Here is a 27,500-nt window from a genome sequence, read left to right as displayed (position 1 = left end):
GGGTGGTGGCCAGCTCCGACAAGACGGTGGAGGTCAAGCCTGGCATGAAATCCAGGTAGGACCAGCGCACGCCGCACAGCGGCAGAATCATCGCTTCCCATCGAAAGAAAAAGAAATAAAGAGTTTGTTAGTCTCAGAAGTAGGGCTGGGTATCGAGTCGAATTTCAAAAACAATTCGATTCCGATTCACAAGGTTCAGAATCGATTATCACGATTCGATTCGATTCAATATCGATTCGGTTAGTGTTACTAAAACCTGTTTTTCTTAGCTGTAACCTTAATTACATGACTGCCAAGTACACATCAATACTAGGGCTGGGTATCGATACTGATTTCCATGAATGAATGAATGAATGAATGTACTATTCATACCTTCATTTATTCATTCATTCATTAAATAAAAGATCGATTTTGGGATTCATGAATCGATTCTGAATCATTTGATTCAGAATCGATTCAGAATCGATGAATCGATTTTTAAAGCCCAGCCCTACTCAGAAGGGTGATTTGTTGGGTGTCCGTCGGCCCTCGCAGGTTCGCGGACTCTGGTGAGATGATGGAGAGCTTCCCCTACAGAACCAAAGCACTTTTTGCGTTTGAGGAGATCGACGGCGTGGACGTGTGCTTCTTCGGCATGCACGTCCAGGAGTACGGCTCCGAGTGCTCCTTCCCCAACACCAGGTGAGCGCCTCAACACCAGGTAGACCTCCTCAACACCAGGTGAGCGCCTCAACACCAGGTAGACCTCCCCAACACCAGGTAGACCTCCCCAACACCAGGTAAACCTCCCCAACACCAGGTAGACCTCCCCAACACCAGGTAGACCTCCCCAACACCAGGTAGACCTCCCCAACACCAGGTAAACCTCCTCAACACCAGGTAAACCTCCCCAACACCAGGTAGACCTCCCCAACACCAGGTAGACCTCCCCAACACCAGGTAGACCTCCCCAACACCAGGTAGACCTCAACACCAGGTAGACCTCCCCAACACCAGGTAGACCTCCCCAACACCAGGTAGACCTCAACACCAGGTAGACCTCCCCAACACCAGGTAGACCTCAACACCAGGTAAACCTCCCCAACACCAGGTAAACCTCAACACCAGGTAGACCTCCCCAACACCAGGTAGACCTCAACACCAGGTAAACCTCCCCAACACCAGGTAAACCTCCCCAACACCAGGTAGACCTCCCCAACACCAGGTAGACCTCAACACCAGGTAAACCTCCCGAACACCAGGTAAACCTCAACACCAGGTAGACCTCCCCAACACCAGGTGAACCTCAACACCAGGTAGACCTCCCCAACACCAGGTAGACCTCCCCAACACCAGGTAGGCCATCCCAACACCAGGTAAACCTCCCCAACACCAGGTAGACCTCCCCAACACCAGGTAAACCTCCCCAACACCAGGTAGACCTCAACACCAGGTAGACCTCAACACCAGGTAGACCTCCCCAACACCAGGTAGACCTCCCCAACACCAGGTAAACCTCCCCAACACCAGGTAAACCTCCCCAACACCAGGTAGACCTCAACACCAGGTAGACCTCCCCAACACCAGGTGAACCTCAACACCAGGTAGACCTCCCCAACACCAGGTAGACCTCCCCAACACCAGGTAGACCTCCCCAACACCAGGTAGACCTCCCCAACACCAGGTAGGCCTCCCCAACACCAGGTAAACCTTCCCAACACCAGGTAGACCTCCCCAACACCAGGTAAACCTCCCCAACACCAGGTAGACCTCCCCAACACCAGGTAAACCTCCCCAACACCAGGTAAACCTCCCCAACACCAGGTAGACCTCCCCAACACCAGGTAAACCTCCCCAACACCAGGTAAACCTCCCCAACACCAGGTAGACCTCCCCAACACCAGGTAGACCTCCCCAACACCAGACCTCCCCAACACCAGGTAGACCTCCCCAACACCAGGTAGACCTCCCCAACACCAGGTAAACCTCAACACCAGGTAGACCTCCCCAACACCAGGGTAGCGCCTCAGCGTCAGGATCCATGTACTACCGGTGTTTCCCCTAGAATTTATTTTTGCAATCAAAGCTTTATTTGTATAGCGCATTTCATACCCATACAACCATACGACCTCCCTCTACATATTCCAGAGGGAAGCAAAAAAACAGTATCACCCAGGGGTACGTCTTGAGATCTCGCTTGAACACCTCCGTTGTTTCGGCCCTTCTTAGGCACTCCGGCAGGGTGTTCCAGAGGTTGGGGGCATAGAAACTAAAAGCTGCCTCTCCGTGTTTCTTGGTCCTGGCTTTTGGAACTGTTAAAAGTTCAGTACCTGAGGATCTGAGTGGTCTGTTGGGCATGTACCTAACAAGCATGTCTGAAATGTATTCTGGTGCGTGACTGTGGAGATATTTATTGACTAGTAATAGTATTTTAAAGTCTATTCTAGAGTTGACAGGTAAACAGTGTAGTGATTTTAAGGCTGGTGTGATGTGTGCCCTTCGTCTAGTCTTAGTGAGGACTCGTGCTCCAGCATTATGTATCATTTGTAGCTTAGAGATTGCTTTCTTTGGTAGGCCTGCTAGTAGAGCAGTGCAGTAGTCCAGCCTGCTTGTGATGAAAGCATGCATTAGTCTTTCGGTGTCAGCCTGAGAGAGAAAGGGTTGCACCTTGGCAATGTTCCTTAAGGGGTAAACAATGTGTATAGCGCATTTCATACACAGAGGCAACACAATGCGCTTTACAGAGAGCAATGAGGGGATGGACATAGGTCCTACCTCTACATTTTCCAGAGGGAAGTAAAAAGAAAACTGTTTCACCCGTGGGACGAAAAAGGTGAGCTGTAAAAATTCTTCCCTAATATCTCTCAACGAGACGATCGAGCAAGCTCCTGTAAAATGTTTACGTCTTAGTGGCTAGGTACATTTACAGAGCACTAAACATGGGCTAATACTTCATAAGAGAGACATGGCTATCAGTAGAGTAGATAAATATTTACAGAGATGCTACCTACATGGCCATTATATGTTAGCGATCCTTGTAGTCTATAATAGGATATTTAAGTGTATCACATAATAAGCACTTAGCAGACAGGCTCATAAAGGATGCAGAGTAAACTAGGTAAAGCTGCTAACGCACAGTGGGACGGAGCTGGACACGAGGACAGTAGGGGGCCTCTACAGGAGCCATGGGGGCCCCTACAGGAGCCATGGGGGCCTCTACAGGAGCCACAGGGGCCCCTACAGGAGCCACAGGGGCCTCTACAGGAGCCACAGGGGCCTCTACAGGAGCCATGGGGGCCTCTACAGGAGCCACAGGGGCCTCTACAGGAGCCATGGGGGCCCCTACAGGAGCCACAGGGGCCTCTACAGGAGCCATGGGGGCCTCTACAGGAGCCATGGGGGCCTCTACAGGAGCCATGGGGGCCTCTACAGGAGCCACAGGGGCCTCTACAGGAGCCATGGGGGCCTCTACAGGAGCCATGGGGGCCCCTACAGGAGCCACAGGGGCCTCTACAGGAGCCACAGGGGCCTCTACAGGAGCCATGGGGGCCTCTACAGGAGCCATGGGGGCCCCTACAGGAGCCACAGGGGCCTCTACAGGAGCCATGGGGGCCTCTACAGGAGCCATGGGGGCCTCTACAGGAGCCATGGAAGGGGAAGGGGGGGGAGTTCTCTCCAGGACTCTTAAAGGAGTAGTAAAGGGAGAAGTCATGTTAGCCCTGTTTTAAGGTTACTTATCATCATATACAATGGTTCAGATCAAAACGTTGACAAAACTAGCACGTTTGAGAAAGTCTGATAATTGCTCTAAAACCGTTTAGTTCATACAATGGATGTGGGTGGGCACCGTGAAAAATCATTCAAAAACATGTTAAACTCTCGATTTCAAAGACAAGAAGCCTAAACCTTCTGGGGGGCCTGGTGGGGGTCGTTGGCTGTCCAGTTAAAGGCTAACCTCACAGTCTTCCCTCTCCTCCTCCCCCTCTCTCCTCCTCCTCCTCCCCCCCCTCTCCTCCCTCTCTCCTCCTCCTCCCCCTCTCTCCTCCTCCTCCTCCCCCCCCCCCTCTCCTCCCTCTCTCCTCCTCCTCCCCCTCTCTCCTCCTCACCCTCTCCCCCCCCCCCCCCTCTCCTCCCTCTCTCCTCCTCCTCCCCCTCTCTCCTCCTCCCCCTTTCTCCTCCTCCTCCTCCCCCCCCTCTCCTCCTCCTCCCCCTCTCTCCTCCTCCTCCCCCCCCTCTCCTCCCTCTATCCTCCTCCTCCCCCTCTCTCCTCCTCCTCCCCCTTTCTCCTCCTCCTCCTCCTCCCTCTCTCCTCCTCCTCCCCCTCTCTCCTCCTCCCCCTCTCTCCTCCTCCTCCCCCCCCCCTCTACTCCCTCTCCTCCTCCTCCCCCTCCCCTCCTCCCTCTCTCCTCCTCCTCCCCCTCTCTCTCCTCCCTCTCTCCTCCTCCTCCCCCTCTCTCTCCTCCCTCTCTCCTCCTCCCCCTCTCCTCCTCCTCCCCCTCTCTCCTCCTCCTCCTCCCCCTCTCAGACGGGTGTATATATCGTACCTGGACAGTATTCACTTCTTCAGACCGCGCGGCCTGAGGACGGCCGTCTACCACGAGATCCTGATTGGCTACCTGGAGTACGTGAAGAAGCTCGGGTAGGAGTCCCTCCCCCCCTCACACCCCTCCCTCCCTCCCTCCCTCCCTCCCTCCCTCCCTCCCTCCCTCCCTCCCTCACATCCCCCCCTCCCTCACACCCCTCCCTCCCTCCCTCACACCCCTCCCTCCCTCACACCCCCCCCCCCCTCACACCCCTCCCACCCTCCCTCCCTCACACCCCTCCCTCCCTCCCTCCCTCACACCCCTCCCACCCCTCCCTCCCTCCCTCACACCCACCCTCCCACACCCCCCCCTCCCTCACACCCCTCCCTCCCTCACACCCCCCCCTCCCTCCCTCCCACCCTCCCTCCCTCCCTCACACCCCCCCCTCCCTCACACCCCTCCCTCACACACACCCCCCCCCCCTCCCTCACACCCCTCCCTCCCTCCCTCCCTCCCTCACACCCCTCCCTCCCTCACACCCCCCCCTCCCTCACACCCCTCCCTCCCTCCCTCCCTCCCTCCCTCCCTCCCTCCCTCCCTCACACCCCCCCCTCCCTCACACCCCCCCCTCCCTCACACCCCTCCCTCCCTCCCTCCCTCCCTCACACCCCCCCCTCCCTCACACCCCTCCCTCCCTCCCTCCCTCCCTCCCTCCCTCCCTCACACCCCCCCCTCCCTCACACCCCTCCCTCACACACACCCCCCCCTCCCTCCCTCCCTCCCTCCCTCACACCCCTCCCTCCCTCCCTCCCTCCCTCCCTCCCTCACACCCCTCCCTCACACACACCCCTCCCTCCCTCCCTCCCTCCCTCACACCCCCCCCTCCCTCACACCCCTCCCTCCCTCCCTCCCTCCCTCCCTCCCTCCCTCACACCCCCCCCTCCCTCACACCCCTCCCTCACACACACCCCCCCCTCCCTCCCTCCCTCCCTCCCTCACACCCCTCCCTCCCTCCCTCCCTCCCTCCCTCCCTCCCTCCCTCCCTCCCTCACACCCCTCCCTCCCTCACACCCCCCCCTCCCTCCCTCCCTCCCTCCCTCACACCCCCCCTCCCTCACACCCCCCCCTCCCTCACACCCCCCCCTCCCTCACACCCCTCCCTCCCTCCCTCCCTCCCTCACACCCCCCCCTCCCTCACACCCCCCCCTCCCTCACACCCCTCCCTCCCTCCCTCCCTCCCTCCCTCCCTCCCTCCCTCACACCCCTCCCACACACCCCCCCCTCCCTCCCTCCCTCCCTCCCTCCCTCACACCCCCCCCTCCCTCACACCCCTCCCTCCCTCACACCCCCCCCTCCCTCCCTCCCTCCCTCCCTCACACCCCCCCCTCCCTCACACCCCCCCCTCCCTCACACCCCTCCCTCCCTCACACCCCCCCTCCCTCACACCCCTCCCTCCCTCACACCCCCCCTCCCTCACACCCCCCCCTCCCTCACACCCCCCCCTCCCTCACACCCCCCCCTCCCTCCCTCCCTCCCTCCCTCACACCCCCCCCTCCCTCACACCCCCCCCTCCCTCACACCCCTCCCTCCCTCACACCCCCCCTCCCTCACACCCCTCCCTCCCTCACACCCCTCCCTCCCTCCCTCCCTCCCTCACACCCCCCCCTCCCTCACACCCCCCCCTCCCTCCCTCCCTCCCTCCCTCCCTCCCTCCCTCCCTCCCTCCCTCCCTCCCTCCCTCCCTCCCTCACACCCCTCCCACCCTCCCTCCCGCCCTCACACCCCTCCCTCCCTCCCGCCCTCACACCCCTCCCACACACACTTCACCATAAACCTGCGTTCAGCTCCGCCGAATAGTCGCCGTCGGACCGGCGGTGAACTTGCGCTCGTCTCCCCCTCCCCCCCCCCCGCAGGTACGTGATGGGTCACATCTGGGCGTGCCCCCCCAGCGAGGGTTAGGGTTAGGGTTAACACAGTCTCGTCTCCCCCCCTCCCCCCCCTCCCCCCCCCCCGCAGGTACGTGATGGGCCACATCTGGGCGTGCCCCCCCAGCGAGGGCGACGACTACATCTTCCACTGCCACCCGGACGACCAGAAGATCCCCAAGCCCAAGCGCCTGCAGGAGTGGTACCGGAAGATGCTGGACAAGGCGTTCGCCGAGAGGATCCTCCACGACTACAAGGTTAGCGGTCGGCTCCCCTCGACCTCGCCCCGCCCTGGGCGGACCGCACCGCAGGAGGGCTGTATCTCTGTAGGCGTGGGACGGATACGCCCTCTGCACAGTTTGACTGACCGTGTGTGTGTGTGTGTGTGTGTGTGTGTGTGTGTGTGCGCGCGCAGGACATCTTCAAGCAGGCCACGGAGGACCGCATCACCAGCGCCAGCGAGCTGCCGTACTTCGAGGGCGACTTCTGGCCCAACGTGCTGGAGGAGAGCATCAAGGAGCTGGAGCAGGAGGAGGAGGAGAGGAAGAAGGAGGAGAACACGGCCTCCTGCGAGGCCCCGGAGGTGAGCGCCAAGGAGGTTCGGGGGGGGTGTATAGTTCAAAGGTCAACACTCCCCTCGCTCCGATTAGGACGAGCGTTTTCCTCTCGGGTTGTGCCTGGGATTCATCTCTCCGAACCCTTGAGGATTTAGCAGCCACAGCGTGTGTGTGTGTGTGTGTGTGTGTGTGTGTGTGTGTGTGTGTGTGTGTGTGTGTGTGTGGCACATATGTATGGGGGCTGTACTTAGGGTTTGTTTTTTAAGGGTCTGGGGAGGTTGGGATGAGGGTATAGGGATGAGGGTATAGGGATGAGGGTATAGGGATGAGGGTAGAGGGATGAGGGTATAGGGATGAGGGTAGAGGGATGAGGGTATAGGGATGAGTGTATAGGGATGAGTGTAGGGATGAGGGTATAGGGATGAGGGTATAGGGATGAGGGTATAGGGATGAGAGAAATCTTTGCTATATAACTTTTTTGTATTCCTTCTATGTATGTAACTCTCCTACTGTTTACTATTTGCCCCACTATTTTAAGACTGTATATTTATTTGCCCAGGGACTGCGGGTGGAGATTAGCTGTTTAGCTAAAACCTTGTACAGTGCATCTCTCCCTATTCTATAGGGTAAATGTCTACTGTACCTTGTCCCTGTCTTAAAAATAAATAAAATTAATCAATCAATCAATCTGAATACGGGCTGATGGTGTGAGTGTCCATTTCCCTTCCCTTATCCGTGTCCGCACCTCCCCTTTATGTGTGTGTGCGTGCGTGTGCGTGCGTGTGCGTGTGTGTGTGTGTGTGTGTGTGTGTGTGTGTGTGTGTGTGTGCGTGTGTGTGTGTGTGTGTGCGCGTGTGTGTGTGTGTGTGTGTGTGTGTGTGTGTGTGTGTGTCCAGGGAGCCCAGGTGGACAGCAAGAACGCCAAGAAGAAGAACAACAAGAAGACGAACAAGAAAAGCAGCAGTGTGAGCCGAGCCAGCAAGAAGAAGCCGGGCGTGGCCAACATGGCCAACGACCTGTCCCAGAAGCTCTACGCCACTCTGGAGAAGCACAAAGAGGTGGGGCTGTAATAGGCCACGCCCTGCTGCTCCCTCATCGCTAGGGCTGGGTTGAAAAAATCAATTCATTGATTCATTCATGAATCCCAAAATCGATCTTTTATTTAATGAATGAATTAATAAATGAAGGTATGAATAGTTTGTTCGTTCGTTCATTTTTGGAACCCAGCCCTAGTATTGATGTGTTGCTTAACTTGGCAGTCATGTAATTAAGGTTACAGCTAAGAAAAACAGGTTTTAGTAACACTAACCGAATCGATATTGAATCGTGATAATCGATTCTGAACCTTGTGAATCGGAATCGAATCGATTCTTGAAATTCGACTCGATACCCAGCCCTACTCATCGCAGACATTAGGGGGAAATGAACATCCTCTTCTGAATTAAAGCGTGTTTTTTACCTCCCCCTGGGGCAGTTCAGTTGATTGACCAGGGCAAAGGGCTTTTAGCAGTCTGAGAGAGAACTCTCATGCTCTTTTCATCTCATCAGCATTTCCTGTTTGTTGAGAAGTTTGTAGGAAACTGTGGGGCGAATTCACTAAAGCAAATTGCGCCCGCTAATTGCACCATAATATTGCGCGTCAGTTGCGCCCGCTATGTGCTCCGTTTTAAAAACCTATTCACTAAAGACATTGCGCTAATAATATCCCAGCGCAAACACGCCCATTCGGTGTTTGCGGCTGAGTGCAATTTGCTGCTGATATAGGAAATGACTATAAATACTGCGCATACAGCGCATACAACTCGTATGCATATCATTGGACGATGGCAGACAGAAAAAGAAAGATACGATTTTCAGACAGCGAACTTGAAGGCCTCACGGACGAGGTTCAAAAACATGTCTCACAGCTTTCCGCAACAAATATCACAACTGCAGCAAAAAATCATATTTGGGGTTTAATTTCCCAATCAGTCAGTGCCATTTGTGTGTGTAAACGCGGAAGACTGCAAACGGAGGTGGAATGATTTAAAAAGACGAACAAAGGAAAAATTGTCATTTTATGTTATGCAAGTTGCAGCACGATGATCTGGCATACTTTTGGGGGAGTGTATAACATTGCCCCACCGGTACGATCTAGGCATCTAAACGGCTTTTCAGGATTCCAAATGTGCACTCAATCACACCGCGCGTCCTGATGTGAGCCCGGTTGTACGCCACCTCTCCAACGTTGGAAGGATTACGCATGGGAGTCATCATCCATTTCTGAAGATGATACCTGCCGTCACCTATGATACAAAAGCAAAATATTTTCAAGACCATTCAAATAAAACAAATATTGTGTAGGCTATGTTTTTATTTATTTATTTATACCTATATCGGCCCCCAGCCGTTCAATGAACAGCTATAGGGAATGCGCAGTTTCGCGTATAGACTATTATACGCACAGTTTCGTGCTATGTAGGCTATTATATTCATTGGGGGAGCTTGGACTCGCTGGGGACGGGTGGAGAGACGCAGAGTCAACTGAGCCTCCCCAGACGCGACTTCATCCTCCAGTTGGCTGAAGAGCTGCGCGCTCTGGTGTCCAAACAGTTACCGCGGTGGTTCTAGTGTTAAATCAAAAAGTGACCTTCTTCTAAATATTCTCTCACGAACAACATGCCTGGCATTGCGATGCCTTCGCCTCGCAACAATCACTGCTGCCATGATCAGCGGACAGGCTGGCCGCGACACACCCCTTGCGCTTAAATACCACCACGTTTCTGAAAACGGTATTAATTTCACTTTAACTGCGTGAGGCAATTTGCGCCGATGTTTGTGAATTGGGCGGGTTTTGCAATAATGTTCATTTGCATAGAAAGGGGAACATTCTCCGCCCATATTACCTAATTTAAATATGAGCTAATAACACCGGCGCAGAGCAACGCAATGACGAACGCAACGCAGTTAACACCGTATTTCACCCTTTGCGAGGGCTTTGTGAATAGCAAACATAATTTTTGACTTATTTGCACAGGCTTTGCGTCAGGAAAAGCTGCGCAATCCTTTAGTGAATTCGCCCCTGTGTGCTGAAATAATGCAGAGAAACGCACCAGGAACCGCAAAGCATGCTGGTTAGAAATGAAACGCTGAGAGTGCAGAGTGTGTATGCTGGGAGAGTGCGCTTCCGTTGAAGAGGATGAATGTTTGAGGGTGTGTGGAAGTTCGAGTATAAAACACAGTTCGACTGTCTGATCGGGACTTTTTCCGGAAATTTCCATGGACTTTGTGTCCTGCTTGTAAAAGTTTGCTCCACTGCGATGGTATTATTAAACACAGTTAACGCCACTGAGAAACGAGGCGAGCTCTTTTCCTGTTTATGAATTTCCGCGACAAGATCCAGCTTTAACACAATACTGCTTATAACTAACACTTGTGTATTCTCCTCTCCTCTCCTCTCCTCCCCTCCCCACTCCTCTCCTCTCCTCCCCTCTCCCTCCCCTCCCCTCCCCTCCCCTCCCCTCCCCTCCCCTCCCCTCCCCTCCCCTCCCCTCCCCTCCCCTCCCCTCTCCCACCCCCTCCTCCTCTCCTCCCCTCCCCTCTCCCACCCCCTCCTCCTCTCCTCCCCTCCCCTCTCCCACCCCCTCCTCCTCCCCTCCTCCTCTCCTCCTCCCCTCCCCTCTCCCACCCCCTCCTCCCCTCTCCCACCCCCTCCTCCTCTCCTCCCCTCCCCTCTCCCACCCCCTCCTCCTCTCCTCCCCTCCCCTCTCCCACCCCCTCCTCCTCCCCTCCTCCTCTCCTCCTCTCCTCCTCCCCTCCCCTCTCCCACCCCCTCCTCCCCTCTCCCACCCCCTCCTCCTCTCCTCCCCTCCCCTCTCCCACCCCCTCCTCCTCCCCTCCCCTCCTCCTCTCCTCCTCTCCTCCTCCCCTCCCCTCTCCCACCCCCTCCTCCTCTCCTCCCCTCCCCTCTCCCACCCCCTCCTCCTCTCCTCCCCTCCCCTCCTCCTCTCCTCCCCTCTCCCTCCCCTCTCCCTCCCCTCTCCTCCCCTCTCCCACCCCCTCCTCTCCTCCCCTCCTCTCCTCCTCTCCTCCTCTCCTCCCCTCTCCCTCCCCTCTCCCTCCCCTCCCCTCCCCTCTCCCACCCCCTCCTCCCCTCTCCCACCCCCTCCTCCTCTCCTCCCCTCCCCTCTCCCACCCCCTCCTCTCCTCCCCTCCCCTCCCCTCCTCCTCTCCTCCTCTCCTCCTCCCCTCCCCTCTCCCTCCCCTCTCCTCCCCTCTCCCACCCCCTCCTCCTCTCCTCCCCTCCCCTCTCCCACCCCCTCCTCCTCTCCTCCCCTCCCCTCTCCCCCCCCCCTCCTCCTCCCCTCCCCTCCTCCTCTCCTCCTCTCCTCCTCCCCTCCTCCTCTCCTCCTCCCCTCCCCTCTCCCACCCCCTCCTCCCCTCCCCTCTCCCACCTCCTCCCCTCCCCTCTCCCACCCCCTCCTCCTCCCCTCTCCTCCCCTCTCCCTCCCCTCTCCCTCCCCTCTCCTCCCCTCTCCCACCCCCTCCTCCTCTCCTCCCCTCCCCTCTCCCACCCCCTCCTCCTCCCACCCCCTCCTCCTCTCCTCCTCCCCTCCCCTCTCCCCCCTCCCACTTGCCTGTGTGTGTGCATGTGTGTGTGTGTGTGTGTCCCTCTCCTCCGCCAGGTGTTCTTCGTGATCCACCTGCACGCCGGGCCCGTCATCAACACGCTGCCGCCCATCATGGACCCCGACCCGCTGCTGACCTGCGACCTGATGGACGGGCGCGACGCCTTCCTGACGCTGGCGAGGGACAAGCACTGGGAGTTCAGCTCCCTGCGGCGCTGCAAGTGGAGCTCCATGTGCATGCTGGTCGAGCTGCACAACCAGGGACACGACCGCTTCGTCTACACATGCAACGAGTGCAAACACCACGTAGAGACGCGCTGGCACTGCACCGTGTGTGAGGTGGGTACACACACACACACACACACACACACACACACACACACCTACCTATACACACACACACACCTACCTACACACCTACCTACACACACACACCTACCTACACACACACACACACACACACACCTACCTATACACACACACACACCTACCTACACACCTACCTACACACACACACCTACCTACACACACACACCTACCTACACACCTACCTACACACACACACCTACCTACACACACACACACACACCTACCTACACACACACACACACACACACCTACCTATACACACACACACACCTACCTACACACCTACCTACACACACACACACACACACCTACCTACACACACACACACACACACACACACCTACCTACACACACACCTACCTACACACACACACACCTACCTACACACACACACACACACACACACACACCTACCTACACACACACACACACACCTACCTACACACACACACCTACACCTACACACACACCTACCTACACACACACACACACCTACACACACACACATCTACGTACACACACACACACACCTACCTACACACACACACACACACCTACCTACACACACACACACACACACCTACACACACACACACCTACCTACACACACACACACACCTACCTACACACACACACACCTACCTACACTCACACACACACACACACCTACCTACACACACACACACACACCACGTAGAGACGCGCTGGCACTGCACCGTGTGTGAGGTGGGTACACACACACACACACACACACACCTACACACACACCTACCTACACACACACACACACCTACCTACACACACACACACACCTACCTACACACACACACACACACACACACACACACACCTACACACACACCTACCTACACACACACACACACACACACCTACCTACACACACACACAAACACCACGTAGAGACGCGCTGGCACTGCACCGTCTGCGAGGTGGGTACACACACACACACACACACACACACACACACAATTTAGCATTTATATCCTTGTGGGGTCCCTAAACCTAACCGTAGCCATAAAATGTAAACCCAACCCTAAACATAACCTTTTGACCCCTAACCCTACCCTTAATTGTAACACAAGCCCTAAACCCTAACCTTTGACCCTAAAATGAACCCTAACCTTATGGGGCTCATCAAAAAAAAAAAAAAATCTTGTTTCACTATCCTTGTGGGGGACATCTGGGCCCCACAAAGGTAGTTTTACAGGCACACACACACACACACACACACACACTTGTTTTACTAGTATCGCCCTGTTCTAATATCTGCGGCTCTCCCCCCCTCTCCAGGACTTCGACCTGTGCATCAACTGCTACAACGCCAAGGGCCACGAGCACCAGATGGTGAAGTGGGGTCTGGGCCTGGACGACGACAGCAACGGCGCCGGCGGCGAGGCCTCCAAGTCCCCGCAGGAGAGCCGGCGCCTCAGCATCCAGCGCTGCATCCAGTCGCTGGTGCACGCCTGCCAGTGCCGCAACGCCAACTGCTCGCTGCCCTCCTGCCAGAAGATGAAGCGCGTGGTCCAGCACACCAAGGGCTGCAAGCGCAAGACGAACGGCGGCTGCCCGGTGTGCAAGCAGCTGATCGCGCTGTGCTGCTACCACGCCAAGCACTGCCAGGAGAACAAGTGCCCGGTGCCCTTCTGCCTCAACATCAAGCACAAGCTGCGCCAGCAGCAGCTGCAGCACCGGCTGCAGCAGGCGCAGATGATGCGCCGGCGCATGGCCACCATGGCGGGCCGCGGGATGCCCCAGAGCTTGCCGTCGCCGCCGGCTACCTCGGCGGCTCCCGGCACCCCCACCTCCTCCTCGTCCTCGTCGTCCTCCTCGTCCTCGTCCGGCCAGCAGCCCGGCACGCCGCAGACACCCCAGCCCCTGCCCAGCCAGGCCCCTCCCCCCCAGCAGCAGCAGCCGCCGCCCCCCAACTCCGCCGCCGCCATGTCCCAGGGCTTCCCCGGAGGTGGGCGTGGCAGCCAGCCCCCCACGCCGGTGCCGCAGGGCAAGCCGGGCCCCCAGTCCTCCCCGCTCCACCAGCAGCAGTCCCCCCTGCCCAGCATGGGCCCCCAGCAACCGCCCCCCCAGACGCAGCAGCAGCCCCCGCTGGCGGCCCTGAAGATGGCGCGGCAGATTGAGATGGTGGCCAAGGCCAAGCAGCAGCAGCAGCAACAACAACAGCAACAACAACAACAACAACAACTACAGCAGCAGCAGAACTACCCCATGAACGGGGTCCCCATGAATCACCCCCGCATGGGGGGGCCCCTGCCTGGCCAGATGCAAATGATGGCAGGACCACGGGGCCCCCAGGTGATGCAGGCCATGCAGCAGCAGGGCCAGTGGGGGCCCGGGATGCAGAACCCCCTCCAGGGACCCCCCCAGCAGCAGCAGCAGCAAGGGCCCCCCCAGCAGGGCCCCATGGCCCCCCAGCAGGCTCCGGGAGGCCCCCCCGCGCCACAGCAGGCCCAGCTCATGCAGCAGAGGCCCATGATGCAGCAGCAGGGCCTCCAGATGCCCGGCGGGGTCATGACCCCTCAGGGCCCCTCCCAGCAGCAGCAGCAGGGCCTCCAGATGCCCGGCGGGGTCATGGCCCCTCAGGGCCCCTCCCAGCAGCAGCAGCAGGGCATGCAGCCGCGCATGCCCGGCAACATCCCCCCCACCGCCCTGCAGGACCTCCTGCGCACGCTCAAGTCGCCCAGCTCGCCCATGCAGCAGCAGCAGGTCCTCAACATCCTCAAGTCCAACCCGCACCTCATGGCCGCCTTCATCAAGCAGCGGACGGCCAAGTACCAGGCCAGCCAGCCCCAGCAGCCCAACCCCCAGAACCAGAACCCCCAGGGCATGCTGGGGCCCCAGGCCATGGCGGCAATGCAGCCCGGGGCGTCGCAGAGGCCGGGGATGCCCCCCCAGCAGCAGCAGCAGGCCGCGCCCCCGCAGGCCGCGCCCCAGGGCATGGCTACGCCCCAGGGCATGGCCGCCATGGGCCCCCAGGGGCCGCTGATGAACGCCGCGCACAACGGCAACCCGCAGCTCTACCGCAGGCAGCTGCTCCGCATGCAGCAGATGCAGCTGCAGCAGGGAGGCATGCCGCAGGGCCACGGGCAGTTCCCCCCCCAGCAGCAGCAGCAGGGCGGGGGCCCCACCTACTCCCAGCTCCGCATGCAGCAGCAGATGGCCATGCAGGGGAGCGGGGGCCCCATGGCCCCGATGGGTCAGCCCGGCATGGGCATGGAGGGGCCCCAGAACCTCCTGCAGCAGCGCATGCTCCAGCAGCAGCAGCAGATGCTGAAGCAGCAGATGAGCTCGCCGGCGCAGGGTAACACCATGAGCCCCCAGCCGCCCCACATGCTCCAGGGCCCGCCCCCCGGGGGCGCCCACCTGCCCGGCCAGGCCATGGCCAACGCGCTGGGCAACCAGGTGCGCTCCCCGGCCCCGGTGCAGTCGTCCTGCCCCCCCCCCCTCGCAGCCGCCGCATTCCAGCCCCTCCCCCCGGATCCAGCCGCAGCCCTCCCCCCAGCACGGCGCCCTCCACTCCAGCTCGCCCCACCCCAGCCTGGGCGGGGCCATGGACCCGGGACACCTGTGCCCGACGGAGCAGAGCGCCATGCTCCCGCAGCTGAACCCGCCGGGCCGCGGGGGGCTGAGCAGTGACATGGGGATGGTTGGGGACGCCACGGGGGACACGCTAGAGAAGTTCGTCGAAGGATTGTAGCATTTCGTGACGCGACGGAAGGCCTTGTTCTGCGTTTTCGCCGAGAACTTTTGTACTGACTGATGTAAAAATTTAAAAAGAAATACAAAGAAATGAGTCAAATGAGGCCTAAGGACTGTGAACGTTATCCTGACCAAGGGACTGCTATTCCTCCCACGCCTGGAGGGGGTTCAAGAATCGCTGTTTAAAGAGGAGAATTAAGACACAAAGAATATATTTTTGGTTCAGACCAGCAATTCATTTTGTCCTGGTCTTCGTGTTGTTGTTAATTTGTGTTTTTCTTTCGTTATGCTCTGGTATGAACCTTTTTTTTAATGAAACTTCTCAAAACAAAACTAAAATATTTCATTTTATTATTCAATTTTTATTTTTTATTTTGTACCTTTGCAAAATCAATAGCATTTTTGTTGAGAAGACTGTACAATAGTTTGTCTGAGAACTTTTTGCCAGATTTCGCTCCCTCTCTCCATTCCCGGCTAATTTATTCTAATAAGCATTGTTTTTCAGATGGACATGCCTTTGGGAAAGTACCTTTGGGAGTTGGTTTCTCTCCTTTTTGCAGAGTCTATGAGCGATTAATGTATTTGTATAGAGCTAGGAACCATCGCACACACCCAAACCCAAATGCAGGTGTGCAAAGAGACGCACAAAAGCTTGTTCATTCACAGGTGCCGGAATGTTAATTTTACTGGCTTGGAACCAGGATTTCTGTCTCGCAGATGTTGATTTGTTGCTTTGTTTCTCCTTCAATCTAAAGTATTTCTCATGAAGAAGTCTTGATCTCAGCTTAACTGTGGTGGGGTATACCTAGACTGGTCTTCTCAGTCTAACTGTGGTGGGTTATACCCGTTAGACTGGTCCTCTCAGTCTAACTGTGGTGGGGTATACCTAGACTGGTCCTCAGTCCAACTGTGGTGGGGTATACGTATCTGCTGGTTTGTGTCTAGAGAGTTCTAGGCATCCTTTTTCCTCTCGCATTAAACTTGAATTGAGGGTGAACTGTTCTCTAATGTAAATCATGCAGGCGGACAATACTGTAAATACGCAGAAAAGAGGAACAAATTCACTGTACAAACTGGTTAAATTGACTCATTTCTTACTTATATACCATATTGTTAATTAAACTGTGTGCAACAGACAAATTCAGTCTCACTGTTCCATTTTTGTGCACTTTATTTCAGGCAAGCATACAGTAGTTGAAAACTCATGATTATGCACATATATTAGTGTATTTCAGCATTATTGTTTGAATTTAGACAATCTGACAGTCATGAAACATGCACAACGAAAGCTTTTTGGCAGCCAACACCTTCTGTGACCTTCAGGGGCCTTCATCGCTACCTCATCAAACAAGACATGCAGAACATGACCTATTCCTGCTTCGGATTCGCTCCAAAGGTTTGAAAAAGATGAGTCCCTTGAACTGTGTCAAGCGGAGGCAATGCACACCCAGTACTCTCTCATCACACCCAGTACTCTCTTATCACACCCAGTACTCTCTCATCACACCCAGTACTCTCTCATCACACCCAGTACTCTCTCATCACACCCAGTACTCTCTCATCACACCCAGTACTCTCTCATCACACCCAGTACTCTCTCATCACACCCAGTACTCTCTCATCACACCCAGTACTCTCTCATCACTCCCAGTACTCTCTCATCACACCCAGTACTCTCTCTTACCAATGTGTCATCAGCTATAGTGGGGCGTATTTCTACACAGGCGATATGCTGGTCACTTTTCTGACGTCATTTTCATGCGCCCAACCTCCCACTTGTTCCTCTGACCGGCGCACGTTTGTTCTGCGTGTGAAGAACAGGTCAAACGACCTCAGCATCAACATGTCTCGGTGCCTCAAGCTCTTCAGGTTCGCTTTGGGTTCGTCTCAAAGAGCCAATGCGAGGTTCTTGTCAGCTGGACGAGGACTGGGTAGTAGGACCGTCACGGGTCCGTTCAGAGGAGGTGAGCACGGTGTCGCCGGGCAGCTAGCTGCTAACTGCTAACTCCGGTCTCATAACACTGATATAAGCAGCTACGTTAGCATGCTAGTGAAGTTAGCTAGCAAGTTTGTTTCAACGTTGCAAAATATGCCACATGCCGGCAGCTAGCGCAAGATAAAGGTGCAAAAGCTCTGTTTTTATGTGTTTTATGTGTTTTAATCAGTGCCGTGAGAAGCTCTGCCTAGCTAGACCTGTGATGAGTGACAGCTGGCTGTGTGACATAGACGGGTGTCCTTAGGGTGCGTTCGTTTAGAACTGGGAGGTGCAAATTGCGACTTGCTAGGAATGATTAAATAAAACACCTCATGAACTGCACTAGATATAACTAGGTAACTGTGATATAATGGTATATAGATATAACTAGGTGACTGTGATATAATGGTATATAGATATAACTAGATAACTGTGATATAATGGTATATAGATATAACTAGGTAACTGTGATATAATGGTATATAGATATAACTAGGTAACTGTGATATAATGGTATATAGATATAACTAGGTAACTGTGATATAATGGTATATAGATATAACTAGGTAACTGATATAATGGTATATATATATAACTAGGTAACTGTGATATAATGGTATATAGATATAACTAGGTAACTGTGATATAATGGTATATAGATATAACTAGGTAACTGATATAATGGTATATAGATATAACTAGGTAACTGTGATATAATGGTATATAGATATAACTAGGTAACTGTGATATAATGGTATATAGATATAACTAGGTAACTGTGATATAATGGTATATAGATATAACTAGGTAACTGTGATATAATGATATATAGATATAACTAGGTAACTGTGATATAATGGTATAGATATAACTAGGTAACTGTGATATAATGGTATATAGATATAACTAGGTAACTGTGATATAATGGTATATAGATATAACTAGGTAACTGATATAATGGTATATAGATATAACTAGGTAACTGTGATATAATGGTATATAGATATAACTAGGTAACTGATATAATGGTATATAGATATAACTAGGTAACTGTGATATAATGGTATATAGATATAACTAGGTAACTGATATAATGGTATATAGATATAACTAGGTAACTGATATAATGGTATATAGATATAACTAGGTCACTGTGATATAATGGTATATAGATATAACTAGGTCACTGTGATATAATGGTATATAGATATAACTAGGTCACTGTGATATAATGGTATATAGATATAACTAGGTAACTGTGATATAATGGTATATAGATATAACTAGGTAACTGTGATATAATGGTATATAGATATAACTAGGTAACTGTGATATAATGGTATATAGATATAACTAGGTAACTGTGATATAATGGTATATAGATATAACTAGGTAACTGTGATATAATGGTATATAGATATAACTAGGTAACTGTGATATAATGGTATATAGATATAACTAGGTAACTGTGATATAATGGTATATAGATATAACTAGGTAACTGTGATATAATGGTATATAGATATAACTAGGTAACTGTGATATAATGGTATATAGATATAACTAGGTAACTGTGATATAATGGTATATAGATATAACTAGGTAACTGTGATATAATGGTATATAGATATAACTAGATAACTGTGATATAATGGTATATAGATATAACTAGGTAACTGTGATATAATGGTATATAGATATAACTAGGTAACTGTGATATAATGGTATATAGATATAACTAGGTCACTGTGATATAATGGTATATAGATATAACTAGGTCACTGTGATATAATGGTATATAGATATAACTAGGTCACTGTGATATAATGGTATATAGATATAACTAGGTGACTGTGATATAATGGTATATAGATATAACTAGGTAACTGTGATATAATGGTATATAGATATAACTAGGTAACTGTGATATAATGGTATATAGATATAACTAGGTAACTGTGATATAATGGTATATAGATATAACTAGGTAACTGATATAATGGTATATATATATAACTAGGTAACTGTGATATAATGGTATATAGATATAACTAGGTAACTGTGATATAATGGTATATAGATATAACTAGGTAACTGATATAATGGTATATAGATATAACTAGGTAACTGTGATATAATGGTATATAGATATAACTAGGTAACTGATATAATGGTATATAGATATAACTAGGTAACTGTGATATAATGGTATATAGATATAACTAGATAACTGTGATATAATGGTATATAGATATAACTAGGTAACTGATATAATGGTATATAGATATAACTAGGTAACTGTGATATAATGGTATATAGATATAACTAGGTAACTGTGATATAATGGTATATAGATATAACTAGGTAACTGTGATATAATGGTATATAGATATAACTAGATAACTGTGATATAATGGTATATAGATATAACTAGGTAACTGTGATATAATGGTATATAGATATAACTAGGTAACTGTGATATAATGGTATATAGATATAATTAGGTAACTGTGATATAATGGTATATAGATATAACTAGGTAACTGTGATATAATGGTATATAGATATAACTAGGTAACTGTGATATAATGATATATAGATATAACTAGGTAACTGTGATATAATGGTATATAGATATAACTAGGTAACTGTGATATAATGGTATATAGATATAACTAGGTAACTGTGATATAATGGTATATAGATATAACTAGGTAACTGTGATATAATGGTATATAGATATAACTAGGTAACTGTGATATAATGGTATATAGATATAACTAGATAACTGTGATATAATGGTATATAGATATAACTAGGTAACTGTGATATAATGGTATATAGATATAACTAGGTAACTGATATAATGGTATATAGATATAACTAGGTAACTGTGATATAATGGTATATAGATATAACTAGGTAACTGTGATATAATGGTATATAGCTGAATGCACACAGGTCGGAGGTAGGTATTTTGCCACTTGCGACTTGCCACCTCCGACCACAAACGAACACACCATAAATCGCAAACCGCCCTCGTCATCAGATGTCCAGGTGAGCCAGCAGCAGCAGAGATGGAGCCGAGCCAGGGCGTGGAGCCAGCAGCACCCAGGGCTGACCCGGTACTACAGCACCCAGGAGGCAGAGAAGGTCCCAGAGGAAGAGCCCCTCCACACCATCATCAGCGACACAGAGAACGTAGAAGGTGATATCGGTGTCCGAATACCAGCCGGTGAGCAATTTGTGGACAGACATTGTGAAATTGAGATTCCAACTCCCTGTTGTCTTGTCTAGGCTCCGCCTCCAAGCACGAGTTCCAGGCGGAGACGAAGAAGCTGCTGGACATCGTCGCCCGGTCTCTGTACTCTGAGAAGGAGGTGAGTTCTTGACGAGGCAGGGGAAGCGTGCAAACACGGGTATGTTTGATACATGTCCTGTATACAATACTGGTTTCCATTCAGGCCACCCCACCAATAGCTTTTTCACACCATCAAACTGAGTCTGTCCTAGCTGAGCTGTGTTGGGCTCGCCTAGTTAGTTACACGTCCACTCGATGGCGTCCGTTTCCCACCCCGTCTCCCAGGTGTTCATCCGTGAGCTGATCTCCAACGGCAGCGACGCCCTGGAGAAGCTGCGGCACCAGCTGATGACGGGAGGGGGCGCCACGGCGCCCATGGAGATCCACCTGCAGACAGACTCCGCCAAGGGCACCTTCACCATCCAGGTAGGCGCCGGCCGCTCCAAACCTCGGCCGTTCTCAGTCGCTGACGACGGCCAGTGAGTGACCCTCCGGTAATGTTGAGAAAGAGGGTTTTGATTGGCTAAAAATGTTTCTCTCGTCATCCTTGTCTTTTTTGACCCGGTCAGTGCTTGTTCAGTGCTTATTCAGTACCGCTGCTTCAGACTTTCACAGCTGTATATTGAGTCACTGCTTTGATGTGTCCTCATTATTACACAATCCTATCTGACCCGAGTCAAGTCTGCCACCTGGTGGTGGAAAATGACATCGCAGCTGCATCGCAGCTCACAGTCAGGATGTACATGAACTGTCACACACAACATTGTATTATTTCTCTATTTGATGCGGAAGAAAAGTGTGTGTGTGTGTGTGTGTGTGTGTGTGTGTGTGTGTGTGTGTGTGACCCAACTGTCCCCTACCGTCCCTCCTTAGGACACAGGGGTGGGGATGAACCAAGAGGAGCTGGTGGCCAACCTGGGGACGATCGCCCGCTCCGGCTCCAAGGTAGCTGCTGTTCTGTCTGTCCAACTCATCTCTTGTTCTCTGTACACACTCTCTACCAGGTCACCTGGTCACACACACTCTCTACCAGGTCCCCTGGTCACACACACTCTCTACCAGGTCCCCTGTACTCTCTACCAGGTCCCCTGGTCACACACACTCTCTACCAGGTCCCCTGGTTCCACACACTCTCTACCAGGTCTCCTGGTCACACACACTCTCTACCAGGTCCCCTGGTCACACACACTCTCTACCAGGTCCCCTGGTCTCACACACTCTCTACCAGGTCCCCTGGTCACACACTCTCTACCAGGTCCCCTGGTCCCACACACTCTCTACCAGGTCCCCTGGTCCCACACTCTCTACCAGGTCCCCTGGTCCTGTACTCTCTACCAGGTCCCCTGGTCCCACACACTCTCTACCAGGTCCCCTGGTCACACACACTCTCTACCAGGTCCCCTGGTTCCATACACTCTCTACCAGGTCACCTGGTCACACACACTCTCTACCAGGTCTCCTGGTCCCACACACTCTCTACCAGGTCACCTGGTCCCACACACTCTCTACCAGGTCTCCTGGTCCCACACACTCTCTACCAGGTCCCCTGGTCTCCTGTCCTCCCTACCAGGTCCCCTGGTCCCACACACTCTCTACCAGGTCTCCTGGTCCCACACTCTCTACCAGGTCCCCTGGTCACACACACTCTCTACCAGGTCTCCTGGTCCCATGCACGCCCATCCGAGCCCCTTTTAGTCACCGTCTTTCTTATGTCAGTAGAGCTGAATCTGTTTCACCACTTTATTCACCCCTCCACTCTCCTCTTCTCTCTCCCTGCTCTCCTTCCCCCAATTCCTTCTCTCTCTCTCTCTCTCTCTCTCTCTCTCTCTCTCTCTCCCTCCCCCCCTCCCTCCTCCCCGCAGGACTTCCTGGACGCGCTGCAGAACCAGGCGGAGGCCAGCGGCTCCATCATCGGCCAGTTCGGCGTGGGCTTCTACTCGGCCTTCATGGTGTCGGACCGCGTGGACGTCTACGCCCAGAGCACCGAGCCCGGAGCCCCGGGATACAAGTGGTCCTCGGACGGGTAGGGAGATGGAGGAGGGGCGGGTGGGTAAGGGAGAGGGAGGGGGAGAAGAGGTAGGATGGAGGGATGGAGAGGGGGATGAGTGTGTGGAATAGAGGAAGGGAGTGGTGGGGGAAGTAGATGGCGGGGGGGTGGGGGCGGGTAGGAGAGAGGGAGAGGAGGAGAGGTGGGTTCGTTGGAGAGAGGGAAAGGATGAAGAGAGAGAGATCTACATTAGGACGAAGAGAGAGAGCTACATTAGGACGAAGAGAGAGAGCTACATTAGGATGAAGAGAGAGATCTACATTAGGATGAAGAGAGATCTACATTAGGATGAAGAGAGAGAGCTACATTAGGATGAAGAGAGAGAGAGAGCTACATTAGGATGAAGAGAGAGAGAGAGCTACATTAGGATGAAGAGAGAGAGCTACATTAGGATGAAGAGAGATATCTACATTAGGATGAAGAGAGATATCTACATTAGGATGAAGAGAGAGATCTACATTAGGATGAAGAGAGAGATCTACATTAGGATGAAGAGAGAGAGAGAGATCTACATTAGGATGAAGAGAGAGATCTACATTAGGATGAAGAGAGATATCTATATTAGGATGAAGAGAGAGAGAGAGATCTACATTAGGATGAAGAGAGAGAGAGAGATCTACATTAGGATGAAGAGAGAGATCTACATTAGGATGAAGAGAGAGAGAGAGCTACATTAGGATGAAGAGAGAGAGCTACATTAGGATGAAGAGAGAGAGAGAGCTACATTAGGATGAAGAGAGAGAGAGAGCTACATTAGGATGAAGAGAGAGAGCTACATTAGGATGAAGAGAGAGAGAGAGAGATCTACATTAGGATGAAGAGAGAGAGCTACATTAGGATGAAGAGAGAGAGCTACATTAGGATGAAGAGAGAGAGAGATCTACATTAGGATGAAGAGAGAGAGAGAGATCTACATTAGGATGGAGAGAGAGAGATCTACATTAGGATGAAGAGAGAGAGAGAGCTACATTAGGAGGAAGAGAGAGAGAGAGAGCTGAGGATAGGGACGGAGGAGAGAGAGAGAGCTGAGGATAGGGACGGAGGAGAGAGAGAGAGCTGAGGATGAAGAGAGAGAGAGAGCTGAGGATAGGGACGGAGGAGAGAGAGAGAGCTGAGGATAGGGACGGAGGAGAGAGAGAGCTGAGGATAGGGACGGAGGAGAGAGAGAGCTGAGGATAGGGACGGAGGAGAGAGAGAGCTGAGGATAGGGACGGAGGACAGGACATGGAGGGGGGGAACGGATATGAACCAAGAGAGATAAAGGTGGATGGCATTCTGTATCGCGAGAGAAGGAGAGAGGGAGACATCCTATGGTAAATGGTAAATGGACTGCACTTATATAGCGCTTTTCCACCTTAGCGGCACTCAAAGCGCTTTACAATGGCCTCTCATTCACCCATTCACACACACACTCACACACCAATGGCGGCAGCTGCCATGCAAGGTGCTAACCTGCTCATTGGGAGCAATTTGGGGTTAGGCGTCTTGCTCAAGGACACTTCGACATGTGGACAGTCGGAGCTGGGATTCGAACCACTGACCCTTCGATCACTGAACGACCCGCTCTACCAACTGAGCTACAGCCGCCCCTTAATCCTACTCAGAAGGAGCTTATAGATACAGTCATGGAGCAGTCATGGTTACGGGCACAGCTATGACAACATACAACATCCGCTTTTATACAACAGCAGTGCGCTGTCGTTATATTTTTAAAAAAGATGGGTTTGTAACTTAAATTCACGAAGCTACACTGCTTTCAGCTGTCCACAATCCCAAATAGTTCTCTGTTGTTTACCGTTGCTATGGGAACTTCACACCAGCTGACAGCGTTTACGGAGTGATGCCTGTGTGTCGTGGTTATTGGCACGGCTCTGAATGCATCAGCCAATCACGATGCACGGTCGGAACTAGCTGTTGTATAATGGAGTATAATGGAGGACTACAGTGATGGAGTATAAGGACTACAGTGATGGAGTATAAGGACTGGACTGGGCTGGAGAATGAGGACAGAGGGATACTTATGCTGCCTGTAGGGTTGCCCTAATGGCAGGAGGCTGACGGAGCTTCTGAGGCTGAAGAGAATCACCATGAGGTTTATTTACATGTAGAGGACTGGAGGTGATCATTTACAGGACAGGTCCAACACAACACATCAGAACAAGCTGACCAGTCCACATCAAATAAACTTGGCCCTTAGGGACATGGGCCCTCAGGGTACATATCACATCAGGGCTCGCCCCAGACTTCCACCTGAGGACTTCTACACCGGCCTCCATAAAGGAGTAGCCCCTCCTACCGAGACAAACCAAAAATCATTAATACATTCAAGAACCGGATAGAACCAGAACAGTCTCCAACATAAAGATAAACACCCAAACATCAATCCAAAGAATAATACTACACATTTTAACTCAGGATACTCAAATAACGAGCCAGGTCTTAGAACCCCACTGCTCCTGATTTCCCCCTCTTCTTGTCCCTGACTTGGTACGTCCCTTGGCACCCCTGTATAAAAGGGTTTGGCTCCTCCCCCTCTGTTTTGACCCCCTCCTACTCAAACAAAGGGAGGCAGCACATGGAAGGTGACAAACAAGTCACTGGGCATCACTACCCTGCATTCACATGTCACATGGCTTTGGAAAGTGGAATATACCCAAAATAATTCTAATACTTCTGTACAAATTAGTAATCTGCTATATTAAGTTAAAAACGGTGCATGAGTTCGTCCTCTAGGGCACGGCTTTGCCTGCGACACCGCCCCTCTGCACTTGTTTTCTCCCCTCGTGGCCTCGTACCACTCGACCCCACCCCACCCCCCAGTTCGCTCTGGACGTCGTGAACAAGATGGCCACTCCCTGTGTAACTAATTGAAACTTCATTAATACTGTTTTATTAGCATTTCTGTCTTATTTGTGTCATTAAATCAGTCGTAGACGCAGTATACCCCAACTGTTATCTGAGGACATGTTCGCTACCTCTTTTGTACGTGCAAAACACCACGTAGAGCGTTGTCACTGGTTTGGCAAACAAAGCTAGCTAACGTCTAACTTTCTTTGTTCCGAGCTGTTGTTGTTGACTGTAACGCGCTTGCCTCGTGGGCGACGCCGTTCTCCGTCTCTCCCGCCTCCCACCCCAGCGCTTCCCAGTTCCCACCTCCCACCCCAGCGCTTCCCAGTTCCCGCCTCCCATCCCAGCGCTTCCCAGTTCCCACCTCCCACCCCAGCGCTTCCCAGTTCCCACCTCCCACCCCAGCGCTTCCCAGTTCCCGCCTCCCATCCCAGCGCTTCCCAGTTCCCACCTCCCACCCCAGCGCTTCCCAGTTCCCGCCTCCCACCCCAGCGCTTCCCAGTTCCCGCCTCCCATCCCAGCGCTTCCCAGTTCCCGCCTCCCATCCCAGCGCTTCCCAGTTCCCGCCTCCCATCCCAGCGCTTCCCAGTTCCCACCTCCCATCCCAGCGCTTCCCAGTTCCCGCCTCCCATCCCAGCGCTTCCCAGTTCCCGCCTCCCATCCCAGCGCTTCCCAGTTCCCACCTCCCACCCCAGCGCTTCCCAGTTCCCGCCTCCCATCCCAGCGCTTCCCAGTTCCCACCTCCCACCCCAGCGCTTCCCAGTTCCCGCCTCCCATCCCAGCGCTTCCCAGTTCCCGCCTCCCATCCCAGCGCTTCCCAGTTCCCGCCTCCCACCCCAGCGCTTCCCAGTTCCCCCCTCCCACCCCAGCGCTTCCCAGTTCCCAGACCAGCAAGAAGCAGCGTGAGCGACCTGAGTTCTGTCCTCTGCAGGTCTGGGGTCTTGAGCGACCTGAGTTCTGTCCTCTGCAGGTCTGGGGTCTTGAGCGACCTGAGTTCTGTCCTCTGCAGGTCTGGGGTCTTGAGCGACCTGAGTTCTGTCCCCTGCAGGTCTGGGGTGTTGAGCGACCTGAGTTCTGTCCTCTGCAGGTCTGGGGTGTTGAGCGACCTGTCCTCTGCAGGTCTGGGGTGTTGAGCGACCTGTCCTCTGCAGGTCTGGGGTGTTGAGCGACCTGTCCTCTGCAGGTCTGGGGTGTTGAGCGACCTGTCCTCTGCAGGTCTGGGGTGTTGAGCGACCTGTGTTGTGTCCCCTGCAGGTCGGGGGAGTTTGAGATAGCCGAGGCCAGCGGGGTCAGACAGGGCACCAAGATCGTCCTGCACCTCAAGGACGACTGCAAGGAATTCTCCTCTGAGGACAGAGTCAAAGGTACAGCCCCCCTTCCCCTAACACACACACGCACACACACACACACACACGCACATACACACACACACACACGCACACGCACACTCTCACCCACCTACCCAGGTCCTACTTAGCTATGGGGGGTGGGAAGTGCCACGTTTCGCAGGTCTGCGTGTGTGTGTGTCTGTGTGTACGTCTATGTGGAACTTAGTGAAAAATTAGACACACACACGCACACACACACACACACACACACTCACATGCACACCTTATCCTTGCAAAGACATAGTCAGCC

The 27,500-nt window shown here is 52.9% G+C and overlaps 2 protein-coding genes across 2 annotated transcripts in view; both read left to right on the top strand.

Moving 5' to 3' along the window:
- Positions 1-16,722, top strand: part of crebbpb (CREB binding lysine acetyltransferase b) — a gene marked incomplete at its 5' end in the record, with an annotated part of 104,490 nt that extends 87,768 nt beyond the window's left edge. Inside the window, 9 exon segments of the mRNA XM_084462351.1 lie at positions 1-55; positions 535-681; positions 4,505-4,618; positions 6,519-6,684; positions 6,843-7,010; positions 7,881-8,042; positions 11,649-11,930; positions 13,272-15,433; positions 15,435-16,722. The exon segment at positions 1-55 is cut by the window's left edge and continues 96 nt beyond it. Of these exon segments, the coding sequence (XP_084318477.1) occupies positions 1-55; positions 535-681; positions 4,505-4,618; positions 6,519-6,684; positions 6,843-7,010; positions 7,881-8,042; positions 11,649-11,930; positions 13,272-15,433; positions 15,435-15,690 (3,512 nt within the window). The 3' untranslated portion in view covers positions 15,691-16,722.
- A 770-nt stretch (positions 16,723-17,492) lies between these two features.
- trap1 (TNF receptor-associated protein 1) overlaps positions 17,493-27,500 on the top strand; it is a 41,986-nt gene continuing 31,978 nt past the window's right edge. The window contains exons 1-7 of the mRNA XM_084462347.1: positions 17,493-17,656; positions 20,717-20,875; positions 20,965-21,047; positions 21,254-21,394; positions 21,842-21,913; positions 22,831-22,991; positions 27,117-27,226. Coding sequence (XP_084318473.1) covers positions 17,536-17,656; positions 20,717-20,875; positions 20,965-21,047; positions 21,254-21,394; positions 21,842-21,913; positions 22,831-22,991; positions 27,117-27,226 — 847 coding nt within the window. The 5' untranslated portion in view covers positions 17,493-17,535. The remainder of the gene's footprint in view (positions 17,657-20,716; positions 20,876-20,964; positions 21,048-21,253; positions 21,395-21,841; positions 21,914-22,830; positions 22,992-27,116; positions 27,227-27,500) is intronic.

This window comes from Borostomias antarcticus (assembly GCF_949987555.1).
Source record: "Borostomias antarcticus genome assembly, contig: scaffold_155, whole genome shotgun sequence".
Classification (NCBI taxonomy): Eukaryota; Metazoa; Chordata; class Actinopteri; order Stomiiformes; family Stomiidae; genus Borostomias; species Borostomias antarcticus.
The sequence above is the reverse complement of the archived record's forward strand: the minus strand, read 5'-3'. Positions and strand labels throughout refer to the sequence as shown.